Genomic DNA, 22,467 nt, shown 5'->3' with positions numbered 1-22,467 from the left:
AGTTTTCAACCATTGAACTGAAACAATTTGGTGTAACCAACTCTTTGTTACAGATACCTGAGTTTATATTGTGTTTTCTGTGTTAAAAGATATTCAAAAATAAAATGATTCAGTATGTGACAAAAGGCATTCCCGTGCTAGAAAAGCATGTCCCCAGAGCGGAAATAAATGTACTGGAAGAATCCTTGAATGAGTTACAGAAACAGGTGAATGAACTTGACAAGACAGTGGAGGAATACAAACAAAGCTTGGACATGACTATACAATTGCAACAGGCAATGGAAGAGGTAGGTAATGCCGATTATAGTACTGCTATACATTTAAACCTAATTTAATCTTTGCTTTAGGAACAATATAGAAAAGATGGTTATTTTAGTTGAATATCGTCAACTTTATTAAGTTGCTAGACCATTGTACACTTTACGCCTGTTTTCAGCTCATGAGATCAATGAGAAAATGAAAAAAATTAATCATTTTATAACTGCAGTATATTTTTAATATTAAATGTGAGTAAAAACCCGCAACTGAAACCATGCATGTCTGAAAACTGAAGATGTGACCAAACAAAACCTGAGCATCACTGAACCAGCTTCTGATGAGCACATAGATCCTAATTTTACTTTTCAGAGCTAAAACTAGTGCAGAGATAATCCGTATTTTTAAATGGTACGTGCAATACAGGAAGTGGCACCAAGCATTTTATTTTCACTTGGTTTGGTTTGGGAAGATGCTCACTTATCTTGGGAACAAATCTACACATTGCATTTTCTTTCTCTATGTTGTTTTCATTACTGAAGTGCACTGTAACCTTTTACTCCTTAAGACCTTATTCCTCAAGATGAAAGATGAGATACAAGGGCATGAACTTATATTGAGATATTTCTATATTTGCACACTTTGAAATATATTCATGGTACACATGGCAATTTGATGGATATAAGAGGGAAAGACCATAAGACTGTAAAATGTAGCAGCAGAAGTAGGCCATTCTGCTCGAGTCTGCTCCAATTTCCTACCTTTTCCCCATAACCTTGATTCCCTTACTGATTAAAAATATGTCCATCTCAGCCTTGAATATACTTAATGATTCAGTTCTACAGCTCTCTGCAGTATTCCACAGATTGACTACCCTCTGAAAGAAGAAATTCCTCCTCATCTCTGTCTTAAATGGGCGACCGCTTACTCTGAGATTGTGCCATCTGGTCTGAGACTCCCACAAGGGAAATCAACCTCTCTGCATCTACATTGTCAAGCCCCTTAAGAATATTAGAAGTTTCAATAAGGTCATCTCTCATTCTTCTAAACTCCATGAGTACAGGCCCAACCTACTCAACCTCTCCTCATAAGAAAATCCCTCCATGCCCAGGGTCAACCTAGTGAACCTTCTCTGGATTACCTCCAATGCCAGTATATCTTTCCTTAGATAAGGGGACCAAAATTGTTCACAGTATTCTAGGTGTGGTCTAACTAGCGCCTTGTATAGTTTTAGCAAAAATTCCCTATTTTTATACTCCATTCACTTTGAAATAAAGGCCAACATTCCATTTGCCTTCCCTATTACCTGCTGAACTTGTATGCTAGTTTTTTGTGATTCATGCTCAAGGACCCCCAAATCCCGCTGTGCTACAGCTTTTTGCAGTCTTTCTCCATTTAAATAATATTCAGCTCCCCTATCCTTCCTGCCAAAGTGCATAATGGATCTGATGTAATTAAGTGAATCTTATTGTATATAATGCATCGTACGTCCATTAACAAAGGTAGATAAGAGAAAGGGTTTGGACGTGATTGTTGACTTTTCTTTGACTATTCTGTATCGACAAATTGAAGCTATTATCAACAAAATGATTTCAAAATGTACTCAGGTTACAAATCAAAAATCTAATTAAAGCATAGTAGCCCCTCACTGTAAATTTATGTGGTGTATGGTGGCATGTAAAATAGCACAGCATGTATGCCTCCTTCAGTATTAGAGACAAAATAGAGATGTGATGGAGAATTTCTGATAGAATATTGTTCAAAATCTGTGAAAGGCAGGGACTTAATGTGTTGAATGGCCTTTTGGTGCTCCAACATTGATAGATTGAATAAATTTTATAGACACAGAAATCGATGGCAAGAAATGCTTTATTTTCAGAAATTTATTCATGTGTGTGCACTATTAAATATATCAATCTGCTTATTTACAATATACATTTCAGAGTCAATTTTGGTGTGAAGACGCAAGTGGTACAGTCGTTAGAGTTGGGAAGTATTCTGCTGAGTGCAAGACAAAGGAAGCAGTGGGAATTCTCTACAAGCAGTTTGAAAAGTTTGTGTGGCCCACCGTACCACAGCAAGAGGAGAGAATCCAACAAATCACAGAACTGGCAATGCGGCTATATGGTTAGAGCAAATAATTGTTGTTTTTAAAATGTTCGTAGCATTCAGCAAGCTAAGCAATGTTAATGTAGGGGAATGGAATGCTTGCCATAGTGGGTGCTTTGCAGGCATTCCAGGTTCATCTAGAATGGTCAAAGTAAATTTCCCATCACCCTGCCCCAACAATGTTCCTCAACTCTTTTTTTTTCACTGTGCCCCAACAATATGCTTTAACCCCAGCTGCACAAAGGAATCATCCCATTAGTCCAGTGTATATATTTACAAAATGGAACTAGATACACCAGCCATCTAATGGTCTCTTTGAGTGAGATTTGCCAACCCATTGTAATTAAAAGAAAGGTTATGTACTGTGGTCCCATACCAAGAACAAATTGAACTGAGACTGTCCAAGCTCATGTCAAAAAAGGTCCTTACAACAAATCAAAAAATCTTCCAACCTCTCAATCTGGTTGACCTTTTTAGAAGTGAAAGGTCAGGATTTAACCGCATTGCATTATCTGGTCTTAGTTTGACAATTTTTATGGATATTTAAAAGTTCCGTATTTTCTTTATAGCAACACTGAAATATCTTTGTAGGATTTTTATATGTTACAGTTACAATATATAGGCAAGCTGTTGTTGTTGAATATTTTTCCATAATAACTAACTAATTCAGGCACGTCCACATTTATTGTTGTTTAGAATTCTCTTAATCATTTATTATCCATAAATACAACAACTACTACTTATATTTATATAGCATCCTTAATGTAGTAAAATGTCCCAAGGCGCTTCAGAGGAGCATTGTAAAACAAAGTATGGCACTGAACCACATAAGAAGGTATTCAGTCAGATGACCAAAGGCTTGGTTAAAGAAGTAGGTTTTATGGAGCTTCTTAAAGGAAGAAAGTGAGGAAGAGAGTTGGAGAGTTATAGGAAGGGTAGTCCTGAGTATGAGGCCTAGACAATTGAAGACAGGACCACCAATGGTGAAGCAACTAAAATTGGGGGTGCACAAGAGGTCAGAATTAGATGAGCACAAATATCTCAGAAGGTTGTGGAGCTAGAGGAGGTTATGGAGATAGGGAGGGATGAGGCCGTGGAAGGATTTGAAAACAGGGATGAGAATTTTAAAATCAAGGTGCTGCTTGAGCAGGAGTCAAAGAAGGTTGGCGAACACAGGGGTGATAGGGGAATGGGGCATGCTGTGATTTAAGACACAAGCAGCAGAGTTTTGGATGACTTAAGTTTATGGAGGATAGAATGTGGGAGACCAGCCAAGAGCATGTTGGAATAATCAAGTCTAGAGTAACAAAGGCATGAATGGGGGTTTTAGCAGTAAATGAGCTGAGACTGGCAAAATTAGGCGATGTTATGGAGGTGGAATTAGGTGGTCTTAGTGATGACTACACTATCTGGGATGTCGAGACCAACACAGCTCAGGCGGCATCCTGTGCTAGCACATATTGAACCTCCTGATGTCTGCGAGGAAAACATCCTTCTCAAAGAACACCACCGACTGACAGTTAACAAAGCACTCCTATTGGCACAGGACCTCAAATAAAATAACCCACACTATCCTCCTCCAATACCTCTTCATTTTCATCCAGCTTGGCGGACTGCTCTTACCTGGAAGCTCATTTCAGGATCAATGGGACACCAAAGTTGCGAAAAGATTGGCTTCATCTCAGACTGTTGTCAGGGAGGGGGATGGAGTCCATAGTTAGGGAATGGAGTTTGGAGCAGGGACCAAAACAATGGCTTCAGTCTTCCCAATATCTAATAGGTGGAAACTTCTGCTCATCCAGCACTGGATATCGGATAAGCAGTCTGATAATTTAGAAATAATGGAGGAGTCTAGAGAGGTGGTGGTGAGGTAGAACTGGGTATCGTCCGCGTACATGTTGAAAACTGTGCCTTCAGATGACATCGCAAGGGGCAGCATGCAGATGAGAAACAGGAGGGGGGGCCAAGGATAGATCCTTGAAGGGCACCAGAGGTAACGGTGCAGGTGCAGGAAGAGAAGCCATTGCAAGTGATTTTCTGGCTATGGTTAGATAGATAAGAATGGAACCAGGTAAGAGCAGTCTGCCAAGCTGGATGAAAATGAAGAGGTATTGGAGGAGGATAGTGTGGGTTTTTTTATTTGAGGTCCTGTGCCAATAGGAGTGTTTTGTTAACTGTCTGTCGGTGGTGTTCTTTGAGAAGGATGTTTTCCTTGTAGACATCAGGAGGTTCAATATGTACTAGCACAGGATGCCGCCTGAGCTGTGTTGGTCTCAACATCCCAAAAATAATCCTAATGACTTCCCAGATAGTGTGGTCAAACATGTGAAAGGCAGCAGGCAGGTTGAGAAGGATGAGGAGAGAAAGTTTAGCTTTGTCACGGCTACATAGGATGTCATTTGTGATATTTATAAGAGCTGTTTTTGTACTGTGGCAAGGATGGAAACCTAAACGAAAGGATTCAAACATGGAGCTTCAGGAGATGGTCATAGATTTGGGTGGCAACATCATGTTCGAGGACTTTTGAGAGGAAAGATAAGTTGGAGATAATAATTTCCGAGGCCAATGGGTTGAGAGTTGATTTTTTGAGGAGAGGGGTGATGACAGTAAATTTAAAGGAAGGAGAGACAACACCTGAAGAGGTAGAACAGTTTACAATATCAGCTAATATGAAGCCCAGAAGGGGAAGTTGGCTAATTAGCAGTTTAATGGAAATAGGATCAAAGGAACAGGAGGTGGGCCTCATGGACAAGTTGAGCTCAGAGAGGACATGAGGGTAAATTATAGGGAAATTAGAGGAAGATGCGAGTTTAAGCCTAGGGGTGGTGGTGGATTACAGGAGGTTGAGCCAAGTGGGCCAGTGGGATGCAGCCAAGGCAGCTGAACAGATGGTCTCAATCTTAGTGACAAAAGGTCCATGAGTTCCTCACACTTGTTATTGAAGATGAGGTTGGAGGGGACAGGGGAAGGGGTTTTAAGAAGATCATTTCAAAGCATTATGAATGATGGTATTACTAGGTAATATAAACCCCAAAGATGAGAGAGTTTAATTTTGCGGGGAGGGGGTGGGCATGGTAGTTTTGAAGTGATACCCTTTGCACTGGCCCTCCCAGATCTCTTTCCTTATTCATGCAGCCACATGGTTCCCCAGGACCTCCAGGGCTGCTGCTTCATAAGATGTCAAAGGTCTGTTATTGGGGTTCCCAAGTGTTATGAGCAAGACAGCGGATAGTGTAAGTCTGCCTGTACCCTAGTGGCTACTATTGATGAATGAAAGAATTTGAATGTTCTACAAGAAATTTCTGTTTGGAAAAATGGTGACACATATATTATCAAATCCTAAGTTAATGAACCTCTCAGCCACAGTACAATGTGAAAGCTGACTTGTGCAGAAATTAGTTTTAGTGGATGAACAGAACAATGTGTTAATGTCCACGTGCCCATGGAAGAAAAGAGTTACCAATTTGATACCCTACCTGACCTCCTCAGGTTATTGAACTTTTTGCTCTACTAATCCACTGTTCTGGGGTGAGAGAGGTGGTATTGTTATCTCCACATGCTTATTTGCAGCTGCCTCACACAGACAATAAGCAATGCTTCTCCTTTGTGTCCTTCCATCAAGGAGAGTTTGTAGGTCAATCTCCTTAAAACCTTGTGTTGTACTATCTCCTTAAAAAAAAAGAAAGAATTGCATTTACATAATATGTTTCATAACTTCAGGATGATTCAAAGGGACTTACATTCAATTGAGTACTTTTGAAGATAGTTATTGTAGGTAGGTGCTACTTGCAATGCCCTGACCCCTACTTGGATGCCTCTGACGGCTCCACCACCTGCTGTTTCACCAGTTTTCTGATGAAATTTTCAGACATTTAAGGCCTGGACCTGAAATTTCTATTGCCTCCAAGAAAGCCTTCCCATGTTACATGGGAGTTGTGCTTAGTCAATACAAAAGGATACAAACAGCTGATCGAACAGTTGATGGCAGAGTCGGCTGGCAGAGAATCATCAGCCAGAGTGTCTGTTGCCTCTACAGTGCAACACCAGTAGAAGAGACACCGTAAATCTTTGGTGTCTACATTTGGAATTTCACCCATCAATGAAAAAGAATCATCTTTGCACCAATTACTATGATCCAACTGCCTGGCTTAAAAACATAGCATCATTTTGATATTCCAAATTCACTGCTATTTATTGCTAGGTGTTTATGGCCTATAAGGTTGAGATTCATCATCATGTTGTCAAGGGGCAGCATGTAGTTGAGAAATGGTTGGGGGCGGGGGGAGCGGGGGGGCAAATGATAAATCTGTTGGGGAGGGAGCTGAGGTAATGGTGCAGGAGCAGAAAGAGAAATAATTGCAAGTGATACTCTGGCTATGATTAGATGGCTAAGAGTGGAACATAGTGAGTACAGTCCCACCCAGCCAGGAGATGATGGAGCGGCATTGAAGGAAGATGGTGTGGTCAACTGTGTCAAAGATTGCAGGCAGGTCAAGAAGCAAGGAGGGGTAGTTTACTTTTGTCATAGTCACATAAGGTGTCATTTGTGACTTGGCTAAGAGGTGTTTTGGTACTGTGGCGGAAACCAGATCAAAGGGATTTAAACATGGAGTTCTGGAAAAGATGGACATGGATTTGAGAGACGATATCTCATTCAAGGACTTCAGCGAGGAAAGGGAAATTAGACCTGGGACAATAATTTGTAAGGAACCTGGGGCCAAGAGTTAGTTTTTTGAGTCTCCTGATTTAAATCCCCACTTGGCCAATCAAACAAGACACGGGAGATATACCCACCAATCATCTACCTGCTGTCTTTTGATGTCACACTTAGGCTCTGACAGGTAGAAACAGGCCCTCCCCTCGCACTCTCCTCTAGGCGCTGCTGACTGCCTGTCCCAGGGTCCTCAACTCGCACTTAGTTCATTAGTGGAAATAGGATTGAGGGAACAGGAGGTGGATCTCATGGACAAAATGGGCTTGGTAAAGGAGATAGGAGAGGAACTAGAGAAAGATATGAATTCAGGTGTAGGGCAGGGGTGCTTTAGAGGAAGTTTGGCCTGTGGACTATTGGAAGGGAGTGACGTGGCAGAAGCAGCTAACCAGATGGTCTCAATGTTAGTGATAAAGAAGTCTATGAACTCCTTGCACTTATTGTTTGAGGTGAGGGTGGGTGTAATGAAAGTATAATAATTTTCATAATATTTCCCTGGTTCATTATGAAGTAGGTTATGGGGGTAAGTATAGTTAGGTCTGTCTGTGTGATTTAATTACATTTGTGGCAGAATTTTCTGCCTGTTGGGCAGGTGGAGCGGGAGGGGGTGTGGGCGGATTGCGCCCCCCCCCCCCCCCCCCCCCCCCCCCCCCCCCCGGATCAGTCCACGCCACCATTTTATGCAGGTGGGCCAATTAAGGCCCACCCAGCATGATTGGTGGCTCCCGAGGACAGTGGGAGTGGGTGGGCGGGGGCAGGACTGTAATGATCGCCGGGTCCAATAGCGACCCGGCGGCCTGTTTTAAAAAGCTACTGCAGCCTTTCCAAGACTGCGAATCATGACCAGTGGAAGGGCTTCCCAGAGTGCTGCTGGTGAGCAGGCCGGGCAGGAGGACACTGTGCCCCTCGTTTTTCCGATTGCCTCAGCTTCTGTTCTTGGATGGCGGAGAGGCGTCATGAGCAAACTTCTGAGGGGATAGCCCTTGTCACCCAGCAGCCATCCATCAAGCTGGGCTGGAGCACTGAAGAGCCCGGTGCCTGGGGGTGTCTGAGGATGTAGGCATCGTGGGAGCTGCCTAGGTACTTTGCACAGACTTGCCGAATCAGCATCCTGCGATCACACACTATCTGCACGTTCATGGAGTAGAAGCCCTTCCTGTTGACGAAGGCACCGGGCTCACCTGCTGGCACCGTGATGGCCACGTGTGTGCAGTCTATAGCACCCTGGATCCGGGGGAAGCCTCTGGTTCGCTGTGTCTGGCTTGCCTGGTCCGAATGGTAGTGGATGAAGGTCAATGCACACCTGAACAGAGCGTCTGTCACCTGCTTGACACAAATGTGGACAGCTGATTGGGACACTCCACAAAGGTCACCCACTGAGCCCTGGAAGGAGCCAGAGGCATAGAAGTTGAGGGCAGCCGTGACCTTTAGAGCCATTGGCAAGCGGTGTCCACCCATACAGTTTGCGGAGATCTCAGGCCCAATCATTTGGCAGATATAGTTGACTGTCTCCCTTGAGAGATGGAGCCTCCTCTCCCTTGAGAGATGAAGCCTCCTTTGGCACTGCACCTCAGACATATTGAGGTAGCTGCTTTGCTACCTGACTACCCTGGCTGCAGGGTAGTGGCGTCTTCTGCGGCCCCTTCCGCCTTGGACTACCTCTTAGCCCTGCGCCTTTTGTGCCTGCATCTGTCCTCCCAAAGGTGGCTCCCCTGGAGGTTGAGTGTGCACTCCTGGTCTCCCCCTTCTAGCCCTCCCTTCCTCCTCAGAGGAGGTGCTTCCAGTGGAGAGTTCAGCTCCGATTCCCAGGCTAAGGGAAGGCTTCCTGAAACCTGCAGACCCAAAAAAGATTCCTCACTGCGGAGTGCTGACTTGAAGGTTGTGAGTCCAGTCTAAGCGTTTTGAAGTATTGCAGATCACACAGGCAAGCTTTAGTAACTTTTAAAAATCAATAGTTGACAGAGCACACCTGCGACCCCATTGAGCCCTCTTATCCCGGCCTTGGATGAGGTTTATACAAATGTCTCCTACCCACCTGCCCGTTGCACCCGTGCGCTAACCTGAAGATCGCACAGGCTCCAGAAAATCACCGTCGATTGGCGAGTCAAGGGCCTTAAGTGGCCAATCAATTAATCGCGGTCTCGCATTGGATATCATCGCACACCCGCCCATCGAAATATCGCGATGGCGTGCAGTGACATCAGGACTCTTGCCCAAAGTCACCATGCATCATTTTATGTGCTGGCGGGCAGTGCCCACCCCCGCACGCCAACAGGAAAATTCTGCCCTTGGAGTCAAGTAGACTGCAAGCTTGAAATCATCAAAAGAAGCTAGGTGCTTGACATGCTAATGAGTAAACATGGATGCTGGCTTAGCATGTAAGATGTGGAGAAATTTTTATATAAATGAAGGGATTTTGATTTCAAAGGAATCTTAGTCTGTTTACAACTAGCCAGATAAGCAAGGCTAAGAAGTCTGTTTAATTTTTCCAAAGGCTACTGACAATACTGGCAACATGGAAGTTTTTATATTATTGAGAAAGATACAGTTTCAAAGACATAAGGAAGAATAGAATTTAGATAGTAAGGAGAAAGAAACAAATATAAAGGAGAATTAAAGGCTATGTGAGAAGAAGGCCATGTAAGATCTAGCAGGATTGTGTGAAATAGCCTTAATGAAGCCTCCAGCCATTTGTGTATGAGTCTGCTATGTACTGAAACTGAATTTGGGGAAAAGCCATTTGGAATTCCACTGTCAAGTGGGTATTGTGTTAACTTGCTGGTTCTGTTTGAAATCTAAAATCTATTTTGAACTGTTGCCTTAAAGGGGGTATAACTAGGGGTCAGGTTAATTAGCAACTTTAGGATTTATTTTAGTAGTAATTGTAGTCTTATGTGTGTGCTTGAATTCTTTTATTTTGTTAATAAATATTTTAAATTAATTTATTAAATCTCTAAAGGCCTTGATGGACTTATTACTTCTGAATTCAGTGCACACATCTTCTCATAGTAAAACACAAATTGCAAAACTGTTGTGATAGCACAACCAAGTTTCCCTTGTGGATTTGGTCTGCTTCACACAAATCATCTGCCATATCTTAACAGTGGGTGAGATGGGGGAGAGGAGTTTAAGAAGATGGTTTGCAGTAGAGGAAAGAAGTCAGGGCGTATCTTTATACTCTAGGATTATCCTGGAATATTGAGCTTTTTCATTAGATGAGAGCAGGATTTAATGGTGGTTGTTTTGGTTCAGCCTGATCTGGTGGTGAATGGAAAAACTTGTTGTCCACCATATCCAGTCAAGTCTGTGTCCCTTGGACTTAACGGAGTGGAGAGGAAGGCTGCATCAGAGGGAGCAGCCAGTTTGAAAGAGAGTAATGGTTTTACTGCAGATTAGAGCATCAGAGTTGGAGGTGAGGGTGGAATAGAGTAATCCACCGCTTGCAGAAATGTTGTGGAGAATGCGGGGCCAAAGGCTGGATGGTTGGGATTTTGAAGGTGTAGTTATAAGCAAATTGAGGATAGTTGTTTTCCAGTGGTGGACACTGAAGGAAGTAGTGTTCAGACATGGAAGGGGAGGTGGGTGGAGAGTGATACAAGAAAATGATCCAAGATGGCCTTATTTGTAATTGATAAGGACGGAAAATTGGGTGAAATCTGTGAAGAGCACATACTCCTTCCAATTCAAAATTTCTTTATTTGCTGTGTATTAAGAGCATTCCAAAAATATTAAATAATCAAAGGACAAAAGGTGGGGAGGAAATAAATACAATTGGCAGGATTTTCCAAGCCCTCTGGTGGTGGGCATGATAGGTGGCACGTGAGGAAAATATGGCCAGACCCACTTCACGATCGCGTGAAGGCAGGTCGCGATCTTCTGCTCAGCCCGCCCCAACAGCAGGCTGTGTTTTCCGCCATCAGTCAGCAGTGAGCTAATTATAATACATTAGGCTCTTGGAACCGGCCGTATTGTCCGTCCATGTCGGCAGGAAAGCACACCGAAATGTTCCACAACAGCACGCAGGCGACATGCACTTGGCGACCTTCACTGTAGTTTACAGGCCTCTGGCGTGCCGCGGGGCAGAGGCAATTGATGCCTGGCCCCGGAGGTGACTGCTGAGGGGTGTGAGTTGTCTGAGGTCAAGTGCTGGCCAGCCTCGGAGGCGACTGTTGGGGGGGTGGGGGAGGGTCAAGTGCTGCCCTGGCACTGCTTCCCGCGCATAGGCAACCGAAATGGTGGTCAAGGTAAGCAAGGGAAGTGGCCACGCATTAGGGACACCTGTATAAACTGACCATGCCTTTGCAAATAAGATAGATCAGGCGCAGCCACAGTGATATGATTGGGGTCAGGCTCCTAGCCTGCCCACCCATACAAGCATCGCGGAGGCACCAAAGGTCCACCAAGCGCTCCAAATTTTACCCCCCGCCCACCTCCCCCCACCCCGTCCACCACCACTTTATTGGACCGCAGAGCAGTTGGACTGCACATGTTGTACAATCTCCCCGCCAATGCTGACCATGTTTCAGTCACCACTGAAGGCACTCACAGCCCCTTACAATCTCAGCATCCTGGTTTGGATCAGTGTCTCCCATGTCGCAGGCTGACAGGGCAGCCATGCAGCGCACTCATCTCTAGCCATCTGAGGGCTGACCAGCCCTCTCCGGGAAGTGTTAAGGGGCAGTCACACATGGCCAGGAAAGGTGTTAAGTACAGCCATGATAATGTCTCTCTCTCTCTCTCTTTCATGCTGCAGGAGGACCATGTCAGGATCATGGATCCTGGTGACCTAGCTGTAAGCCTGATGGCCTACAGAGATCGTCGAAGATGGAGGGGAGAGCGACTGAGGTGCCTGGTTGTGCAAAGACAGGAGCAGCAACCTCATGAAGAAGGGGAAACAGGGACTCCTGCACACGCTGCTCAGGAGCAACACAAGCCATGGCTGATCGGTGCCTAGCGACACCCGGGGTCTATAGACGCCTGACATTCCTGCAGATGACTGAGAACCAGTGCTGCCGCCGACTGTGCATGTCGAGGGAACTGGTGGCTCACACCTGCCACTTACTGCAGCACTTGGTGTCAAGGTGGGCATCCACTGCCAGTGCTCAATTTCTATGCCAGTGGCTCCTTTCAGGTCTCCACAGGTGACCTCTGTGGGATTTCACAATCCGCCAACCACAAATGCATCCATGAGGTCATGGATGCCATCTTCTCCATGGCACACAACTTTGTGCATTTCGCCCGGGACCGGGGTAGCCAGGATGCAAGGACCATTGGATTTGCCCTCATCTCGGGATTCCCACAGGCGCAGGGTGGGATTGACTGCACTTATGCGGTGCTCAGGTCTCCATCGCTACACTTGGTGGACTTCATCAACCACAAGGGCTTCCACTCACTGAACGTGCAGCTGATATGTGACCACCAGAAACACATCCTGCACGTACATGCACGATTTCCAGGGAGTGTGCACAATGCCTGCGTCCTGAGTTGCTCGCAGATCTTTGCTCATCAGAACAAGGAGCCACAGGCAGGGAGTCATTCTTGGGAGTTTATTGACAATAATGAACATTATGTTCAAGTGATTAACACCCATGCCCAGGCTGTGTAACTAATTCTCCCTAACTTTCCTAATCCTGCCGTTATATCTTGGTGCTCCCCGGATATCCACAGCGGAGGTGGAGGCAGACTGCTGACTGTGATGCCTTGTCTATGATGACTTTGGCGGGCGTCTTCTTGAGGGTCAAGACCGGGACGGTCCCAGCCTGCTTTCAGGATCCTGCTGTGTGGCACTGGCACCTTCCTCGGCCTGTGAAGCTGGACCTGCTGAGGTCACAGGAAGGGGGGGAGTCAGATGGGCCGGTCACTCCCAGAATCGCCTGGGTGTATGGTCCTGGACCATGCACCTGCTGATCCTCCTCCCTACGGGTGCCCAAGGGCCCCTGGCTGACTCCGTGAGCGGAAGGGGTAGCTGAAGTGAGATCGAGCTGCCCAGCATCCCTCTCGCGTACACACTGTTGGAGGCCAACTATGGCATCAGTGATGAAGTTAAGCCCGAGCAGCAGTGCAGGAGCAAAGTCCTGGACCAAGGTCTCCATGGTGGCCATCATCCTGCCAGTGTTGACCTCGGTGCATTGCAGTGCCAGGTCCAGCGGACATCTCTTCCTGATGTTCCTGAGCTTGCCTTTGCAGCTTCGGCAACTGTGCCATGACCGAGTCCAGAGGCTCGTCATCTGACTCGAACTCAGCAAAGTTCTGGCTTCCAGCAATCCTCTGAGTGCCAGGTATTTGGGAAGTCCCTGCCTCTGCCTGCTGAGGATCAGAAAGTGCAATGTGCTCACCAGGTTGTAGTCCCGAGGCTACTCTAAAGCTAGGTCTCACTGAGGTGTGTGTCTCTGCACTGGTGGAGGGTGTGGGTGAGTGCTGTGACGGAACTTCAGGGAGATTCCTCTGCAGAGGTTTCTTCGGAGCTTGTTTGGAAGCCCTGGGTCATGGGCTCTATCTGTTGCTTCCCAGATGTGCCTGCGAAAGCAAGGGGAAATAATTAGTGCATGGCAATTGCCTGTGAAAGAGGACACATCAATCACAGCATGGTTGTCTGATGGATGTTGCAATGCTGGATCCTCACTTGGTAGAGCACTGCAGACCTCATTGTCAGCACAGGGACAGTCCAGATCCTTGCCAATCAGCTGGATGGCTTTGATTTCAAATTCTGTCAGAACTTTGAATTCTGGCATCCCTCCACCTGTCTGCGACCTTTCCTTCCTGTTGTGTGCCAGTTTGACCTGCATGGATAGAGATGGGGATAGTGTATTAGGATGCCTGCCGGGCCAGATGATAAGTGTGCCTGGCCTGTGTGGGTGGTGAGTGGTCCCATGGACAGGATGAGGACAATGACGGTGTATGTGAAAGAGTGAATGGTGGTGTCCCTTGCACTGGCAGTGAGTGAGGGCCCTGTGTATGTGTGATGGGTTTGTGAGTGTGTGAGTTGGGAGTGATGCAAGGAGTGACTTACCCTGACGGAACGGAAGATATCATTCATCCTTTTGCAGCACTGGATGGCTGTCCTCTTTTGGGGGGTGTTTGCACTGACCGCCGCTGCCACCACCTCCCAAGCCGAGTTGGAGACATTGCTACCCATCCTGAGGCCAGAGGGGGGATAGAGCACATCCCAGCAGGCATCCACGGCATCCAGCAGTCGCTCGAGGGACCCGTGGTTGAACCGGGGGGCTGCAGCCTTTTTTCCTTTGCTGGCCATGTCTCCTGGGCAGTGGTGGTGAGCTGGTGGCGATGAGCGGTTTGCTGGCGGCTGCCATTTAAAGATGGCAGCCAGCGCAATGCTACAGCGGGGTGATGGCGAGCAGACGAATGAGACCCTGCCCGTCATGGAAACGTCATAGAAATATATAATGAGGTGGGGTCCGGAAGATACAATGTGAAAAGCCGCCATTTTCGTCGGTGGGTAGGACTCCGTTTTACCTGCTTGCTACCACACTTAATACAATTCTGGAAAAATTCCACCCAATAACCATCACTAGAGAAAATGTACTAGGGAAACTAATGGGGCTAAATGTTGATAAGTCCCCTGGACCTGATGAGTTGCATCCTAGAATATTAAAGGAAGTAGCTACAGAGATAGTGGATGCATTGGTAGTAATCTTCCAGGAATCCAGGGTTTGAGTAGGTTTGGCCTGTACTCATTGTAGCTTAGAAGAATGAAAGGCGACCTTATTGAAACATATAGTGGGCTTGACAGAGTAGATGCTGAGAGGTTGTTTCGCCTTGTGGGAGAGTCAAGGACCAGAGGGCATAATCTCAGAATAAGGGGTCGCCCATTTAATACAGAGATGAGGAGGAATTTCTTCTCTCAGAGGGTAGTCAATCTGTAGAATTCTTTACCACAGAGGGATGTAGAGGCTGGGTCATTAAGTATATTCAAGGATGAGATAGACAGATTTTTAATCAGCAAGGGAATCAAGGGTTATGGGGAAAAGGCAGGAAAGTGGAGTTGAGGATTATCAGATCAGCCATGATCTCATTGAATGGCAGAGCAGACCTGATGGGCCAAATGGCCTACTTCTGCTCCCACGTCTTATGATCTTCTCGTCTGTGCCCTGTTGATTCATTACACCCAGGCACAGCTGCGGGAAAATCTGCTCGTATTTATTTTTTCATTTTAGAAATAGAGAATGAATCTAGTTACATCGCACAGGTAAATTGTAAACTGCTCATGATTAAAGTATTGTCTGTATAAATTTCAACAATTATTCTGACAGCTTGTACCAGTCATTATAATGTAACTATTATACTCTGTTTTTAAAACAAAAACAGAATTACCTGGAAAAACTCAGCAGGTCTGGCAGCATCGGCAGAGAAGAAAAGAGTTGACGTTTCGAGTCCTCATGACCCTTCGACAGAACTTGAGTTCGAGTCCAAGAAAGATTTGAAATATAAGCTGGTTTAAGGTGTGTGTGTGGGGGGCGGAGAGATAGAGAGACAGAGAGGTGGAGGGGGGCGGGGGTGTGGTTGTAAGGACAAACAAGCAGTGATAGAAGCAGATCATCAAAAGATGTCAATGACAATAGTACAATAGAACACATAAGTGTTAGAGTTAAAGTTGGTGATATTATCTAAACGAATGTGCTAATTAAGAATGGATGGTAGGGCACTCAAGGTATAGCTTTAGTGGGGTTTTTTTTTATTATATAATGGAAATAGGTGGGAAAAGGAAAATCTTTATAATTTATTGGAAAAAAAAAAGGGTAGGGGGAAACAGAAAGGGGGTGGGGATGGGGGAGGGAGCTCACGACCTAAAGTTTCCAGGACTGTCACTGACCTCATCTCCTCTGGGGATCTCCCTCCCACAGCTTCCAACCTGATAGTCGCCCAACCTCGGACGGCCCGCTTCTATCTCCTACCCAAAATCCACAAACAGAACTGCCCCGGTAGACCGATCGTCTCAGCTTGCTCCTGCCCCACAGAACTCATTTCTCGTTATCTTGACTCCCTTCTCTCTCCCCTTGTCCAGTCCCTTCCCACCTACATCCGTGATTCCTCTGACACCTTACGTCACATCAACAATTTCCAGTTCCCTGGCCCCAACCGCTTCCTCTTCACCATGGACGTCCAATCCCTCTACACCTCCATCCCCCACCAGGATGGTCTGAGGGCCCTTAGCTTCTTCCTCGAACAGAGGCCCGAACAATCCCCATCCACCACTACTCTCCTCCGTCTGGCTGAACTTGTTCTCACGCTGAACAATTTCTCCTTCAACTCCTCTCACTTCCTCCAAATAAAAGGTGTGGCTATGGGTACCCGCATGGGCCCCAGCTATGCCTGTCTCTTTATGGGGTATGTGGAACATTCCTTGTTCCAGTCCTACTCCGGCCCCCTTCCACAACTCTTTCTCCGGTACATCGATGATTACTTCGGTGCCGCTTCATGCTCTCGTCGGGACTTGGAAAAATTTATTAATTTTGCTTCCAATCTCCACCCCTCCATCATTTTCACGTGATCCATCTCTGACACTTCCCTTCCCTTCCTTGACCTCTCTGTCTCAATCTCTGGTGATAGACTGTCCACCAATATCCATTACAAACCCACCGACTCCCACAGCTATCTCGACTACAGCTCCTCACACCCCGCTTCCTGTAAGGACTCCATCCCATTCTCTCAGTTCCTTCGCCTCCGTCGCATCTGTTCCGATGATGCTACATTCAAAAACAGTTCCTCTGACATGTCCTCCTTCTTCCTTAACCGAGGTTTTCCACCCACGGTCGTTGACAGGGCCCTCAACCATGTCCGACCCATCTCCCGCGCATCCGCCCTCACGCCTTCTCCTCCCTCCCAGAAACATGATAGGGTCCCCCTTGTCCTCACTTATCACCCCACCAGCCTCCGCATTCAAAGGATCATCCTCCACCATTTCCGCCAACTCCAGCACGATGCCACCACCAAATACATCTTCCCTTCACCCCCTTTATCGGCATTCCGTAGGGATCGCTCCCTCCGGGACACCCTGGTCCACTCCTCCATCACCCCCTACTCCTCAACCCCCTCCTATGGCACCACCCCATGCCCACGCAAAAGATGCAACACCTGCCCCTTCACTTCCTCTCTCCTCACCGTCCAAGGACCCAAACACTCCTTTCAAGTGAAGCAGCATTTCACTTGCATTTCCCCCAACTTAGTCTACTGCATTCATTGCTCCCAATGTGGTCTCCTCTACATTGGAGAGACCAAACGTAAACTGGGCGACCGCTTTGCAGAACACCTGCGGTCTGTCCGCAAGAATGACCCAAACCTCCCTGTCGCTTGCCATTTTAACACTCCACCCTGCTCTCTTGCCCACATGTCTGTCCTTGGCTTGCTGCATTGTTCCAGTGAAGCCCAACGCAAACTGGAGGAACAACACCTCATCTTCCGACTAGGGACTTTACAGCCTTCCGGACTGAATATTGAATTCAACAACTTTAGGTCGTGAGCTCCCTCCCCCATCCCCACCCCCTTTCTGTTTCCCCCTTCCCTTTTTTTTTCCAATAAATTATAAAGATTTTCCTTTTCCCACCTATTTCCATTATATAATAAAAAAAAAACCACTAGAGCTATACCTTGAGTGCCCTACCATCCATTCTTAATTAGCACATTCGTTTAGATAATATCACCAACTTTAACTCTAACACCTATGTGTTCTATTGTACTATTGTCGTTGACATCTTTTGATGATCTGCTTCTATCACTGCTTGTTTGTCCTTACAACCACACCCCCCACCCCCCCTCCACCTCTCTGTCTCTCTATCTCTCCGCCCCCCACACACACACCTTAAACCAGCTTATATTTCAAATCTTTCTTGGGCTCGAACTCAAGTTCTGTCGAAGGGTCATGAGGACTTGAAACATCAACTCTTTTCTTCTCTGCCCATGCTGCCAGACCTGCTGAGTTTTTCCAGGCAATTCTGTTTTTATTTTGGATTTCCAGCATCCGCAGTTTTTTTGTTTTTATACTCTGTTTTTACTTGCTCCTTTCTAACTTGTCTGATTAATGGTTATTCTATCTACCCTTTTTATGGCATTATTGACAGTGGTCAATTGTCATGATAACCCAGAGCTTACCTTACAAGGAAGGATAAGCAATTCGCTTTAAAGATACAAGTTTCTTGGGAAAAGATTTCTTTATCTGTTTAAAGAAGTGGCCATCTGTGCTGGACATATGACAGCTGTTTTTGCTGTGACTTCTCCTCCCCTGCCATAACCCTCTCAACTGGGAGCCTGAGGTGCTCTGCACCTGTGAAGAGTATAGATTACTATTAGGCACGCATACACATACTCTGTACCCTGTGCCATACCACACCAAAATGGATGTCAGAAAAAGGAGGACAGCTGCAGGTTTCTGTTGGCCTTGGAACCATGCAGAGGAATAAAAAATAAAAACCTGGCTGCAGCTAGTTTCTATGTTTGATTTGCTTCTGGGGCCCCTGTCTGAGAGAAGACTTGTCAGCGAAGTCTTATTGCAGCACTTTATAGGTGTCTTTGCATTTGCTGCCCCATTAACAAACAATGGAATGTGAGGTGCGAGGTCTGGGAACAGTCTCTTCGACATCATTACAATGCATATGATGTGCCTGCACCTGATGCCAACAACAGACTCAGTTATTGCTCTTCCAGGGTATTCCAGGGAATAAAAGCAAAATACTGCGGATGCTGGAAATCTGAAACAAAAACAAAAATACCTGGAAAAACTCAGCAGGTCTGACAGCATCTGCAGAGAGGAATACAGTTAACATTTCAAGTCCGAATGACTCTTCATCAGAATTAGGGAAATAGAGAAATGAGGTGAAATATAAGCTGGTAGAGGGGAGTTGGACAGGTAGAGCTGGATAGGGGGACAGTGATAGGTGGAGACAAAGAAGAGATTGCCAAAGATGTCATAGGCAAAAAGACAAAGGGGTGTTGACGGTGGTGATATTATCTAAGGAATGTGCTAATGGGGACATTAAGGGTAACAAGCAGGACAAGCTAGTGGCAGATGGCCCTAGTGGGAATGGGATGAGGGGAAAGAATCAAAATGGGCTAAAAGATGGAGATAAAACAATAGATCGAAATAAATTTAAAAATCGGTGGGAAAAGAAAGATTTTTTTTTTAAATTATAAATTATTGGAAAAAGGGGATCAGAAAGGGGGTGGGGATGGAGGAGAGAGTTCATGATCTGAAGTTGTTGAACTCAATATTAAGTCTGGAAGGCTGTTATGTGCCTAGTTGGAAGATGAGGTGCTGTTCCTTCAGTTTGCGTTGAGCTTCACTGGAACATTGCAGCAGGCCAAGGACGGACATGTGAGCAAGAGAACAGGGAGGGGTGTTGAAATGGCAAACAACAGGGAGGTCTGGGTCATGCTTGTGGACAGTCTGCAACATGATAACTTTTTAAAACTATTCAAATATTTCAAAATTGGTATAAGGGAATAACATATCCACATGTGTACTAATTGCTTCTCCAAAAAAGGTCTATGCAAAGTTTTGGATATACTTCAACATTTAGACTTTTGCACAATCAGCTATTGGGTAGAAATTTTCGCTCAGCGGGCAGGCGCGCACCCGGCCCACTCAAGCGTGAAATGATACCATTGACATCGGATGAACGTGCTGGTGTCAACGCGCAGTCGCACAATAGTTTGGTTGGCGGGTGCACACCAGAGCTGGAAGCGCACCCGCTGACAATTAAAAGGCCGGTTAAAGCTATTAAGTTATCAACTAATGTAAAGTTTTTGCTGCCTATCCAATGGTTGGTGGGCAAGCGAAAAGGCCAAGTGGCCTTTGCATTTTTTTGGAAACTTCATCCACTGTAATTTTTCATTAATAACATGTGCCTGACAAAGTCACATGAGGGGACATGTTTTATTACATTTTTATTTTTTACATTTTTATTGTGTTTCTTCATCAACTCCATGCCTCAGGGAGATTATGCAGTGCTCACTCGCGCGTATGCACGAAGTTCGCGCTTGGCCGGCTTGCACTCCCCCTTGCACACGTTTCACACTGGGCGGGCCTTAATTGGCCCTCTAGCATGAAATCGCCATGTGGTGCTGATTGTGGGCAGCTTCCCGCCCCCCTCTCCAAGCACCTCCGCAAAGGGCAAAATTCTTCCCATGGTATCCAGCTAGCAGTTTAACGGTTAAGCATATTTTATTGCTAAGGACAATTACACAGCTGGTTGCTACTTTACAGTGGTCTTTGCCATGTAGAAATTTCAAGGGAATATGAAACTTGTGCTTTCTTATGAATATTAATCCATCAACCTTTCAGAAAGATAATTAACTTATGACTTGATTTGCTTTAAGTACCTCAAAATCATCATTTGAACATGTATTTTTAGCTTCATTTCATTAAGTGACCTTAATCACAATACTTCTTCCAGATCAATAACTTCAAATTGTAAGATGATGTTGTTTACAGCTGCCTTAATTAGCTTGTAAATATCATTTTCATAGTAAGTTTCATTGTGGACCCAGATGCATGATAATACCTGTAGCTGATGCAGAGGGCAATGTGTGTTTGAAAATAGAGTTAGATTTGTCTTCCTTTAATTTGAAAGGAAACACTGGCTCATGTCTATATTCACATCTAAAGGTCCTGAAGAGGCAAAGAAACTTGTGAAGAAAATGGTGACAAAGCACAACGAAATCCTTGAATCAATAAAGGAACTGTGCAATGGGTTAAGAGAACTTGAATCAAAACTTCATAATGTGGTAAGTACGAAAACTGTTCAGGTATGAATTTTCAGCTTTATTGATGATTATAGTGGATGACCGTCTCTACTGGTTCCTCATGTATGCCAACTCTACCTCACCACCACCTCCAATGTCTTGAATTTATCTAACAGCTGGTTTTGGATGAGCAGAAGTTTCTTCCCCTGCCTCAACTCATTTATTTATTTTTTGGTTTATTCAGCACAGGATGTGGGCATTGCTGGCTGGGCCAGCATTTATTGCCCATCCTTAACTGCCCTTGAGAAGGTGGTAGTGAGCTGCTTTCCTGAACTGCTGCAGTCCATGTGGCGTGGGTGCACCCAGAGTGCTGTTGGGGAGGGAGTTCCAGGATTTTGACCCAGCGACAGTGGAGGAATGGTGATATATTTCCAAGTCAGGATGGTGATTGGCTTGGAGGGGAACTTCCAGGTGGTGGTGTTCCCATGTACCTCCTGCCCTTGTCCTTCTAGATGGTAGCAGCTGAAACCTTCATCCTTTGTTACCTCCGGACTTGACTATTCTAATACGATCTTGACCAGCTTCCCAGCTTCCTCCTTACATAAAATTGAGGTCATGCAAAAATCTGCAGTCCACATCCTTCAGACCAAGTCCTGTGCACACATCTACCCTGTGCTCGCTGACCTACATTGCCTCTCAGTCTTGCAACATATCAATTTAAAAATTCTCAACCTTGTTTTCAAATCCCTCCATGGCATCACCCCTCCTTGTCTCTGTAATATCCTCCAGACCTACAAACCTCCTAGATTATTGCGCTCCTCCAATTTTAAAAATTGCTAACTGGATTTAGACAGCAAAGGAATCTAGCTTTGTTAAAATGCTAAAGGAAGTGATTGGTTGACAAGTTCAGGCTACCCTCAGGCATGGGAATCCTGTATTGAGTTTGAATGTACAGCATTCAGGTAACCAGAGCATTGTACTTTCAAGCACTGAATTAAATTTATGATCAATTACTCTGTGGTAGAGGATTTTATTTTACCGTTAATATTGACACTAGTTTAACTAAACAGTTGTGTTTGTATTAATAGGAAAATGAAAATTATATTTAATAGCCTTACTTGTACCTTTGAGGCATAATTCCTTCTACACATGTATTTTGTGCATATTATTTTTACACATGTTCCTGGCCCAGCAGAAATTAACACTATTTTGCAATATTTTTGGTTGATTTTTCATGTCTCTACATGAGAATGATATTCTTGTGCATTGCCAAATGAAAGATCAAACAAATATACCACAATGTAGTACCAATTTTGTGATGATAATACAATTTCTGGTTCAGTAGAATTTGGGGAAACAAAATACAAAACCACATGAAAATACCACAGCTCAAGTATGCAAGTAAATTCCCTGGTTTTCTCACCATTTAATTTAAGGGAACATTTCATTTTTCTGTAAAATTAATACAAGTTCATTTTTAAGCATGTCTATATGATGTCATTATAGCAATACTTTTAGTATGTCCTCCAGAAAATGTTAAATTCTAAAATTGCAAAAAGAAATCCTATATTTGGGTGACATTAGAATGTTGGCACAACACCAAGTAGCAAAAACGCTCTCCGTACCAGAACTGAGCTGACTCAAAGGAAACATCCTGCAAATGATGGCTGAGTGCCTTTAGCCAATGTACTTTAACA

The 22,467-nt window shown here is 45.1% G+C and overlaps 1 protein-coding gene across 1 annotated transcript in view; it reads left to right on the top strand.

Moving 5' to 3' along the window:
• Window positions 1-22,467, top strand: part of ttn.1 (titin, tandem duplicate 1) — a 685,821-nt gene that overhangs the window by 200,394 nt on the left and 462,960 nt on the right. The window contains exons 19-21 of the mRNA XM_041201521.1: window positions 90-287; window positions 2,199-2,382; window positions 20,694-20,812. Coding sequence (XP_041057455.1) covers window positions 90-287; window positions 2,199-2,382; window positions 20,694-20,812 — 501 coding nt within the window. The remainder of the gene's footprint in view (window positions 1-89; window positions 288-2,198; window positions 2,383-20,693; window positions 20,813-22,467) is intronic.

Source organism: Carcharodon carcharias, chromosome 12 (assembly GCF_017639515.1).
Source record: "Carcharodon carcharias isolate sCarCar2 chromosome 12, sCarCar2.pri, whole genome shotgun sequence".
NCBI classification, from domain to species: Eukaryota; Metazoa; Chordata; class Chondrichthyes; order Lamniformes; family Lamnidae; genus Carcharodon; species Carcharodon carcharias.
Note: the sequence above shows the minus strand (reverse complement) of the source record. Positions and strands in the feature narration are given on the sequence as shown.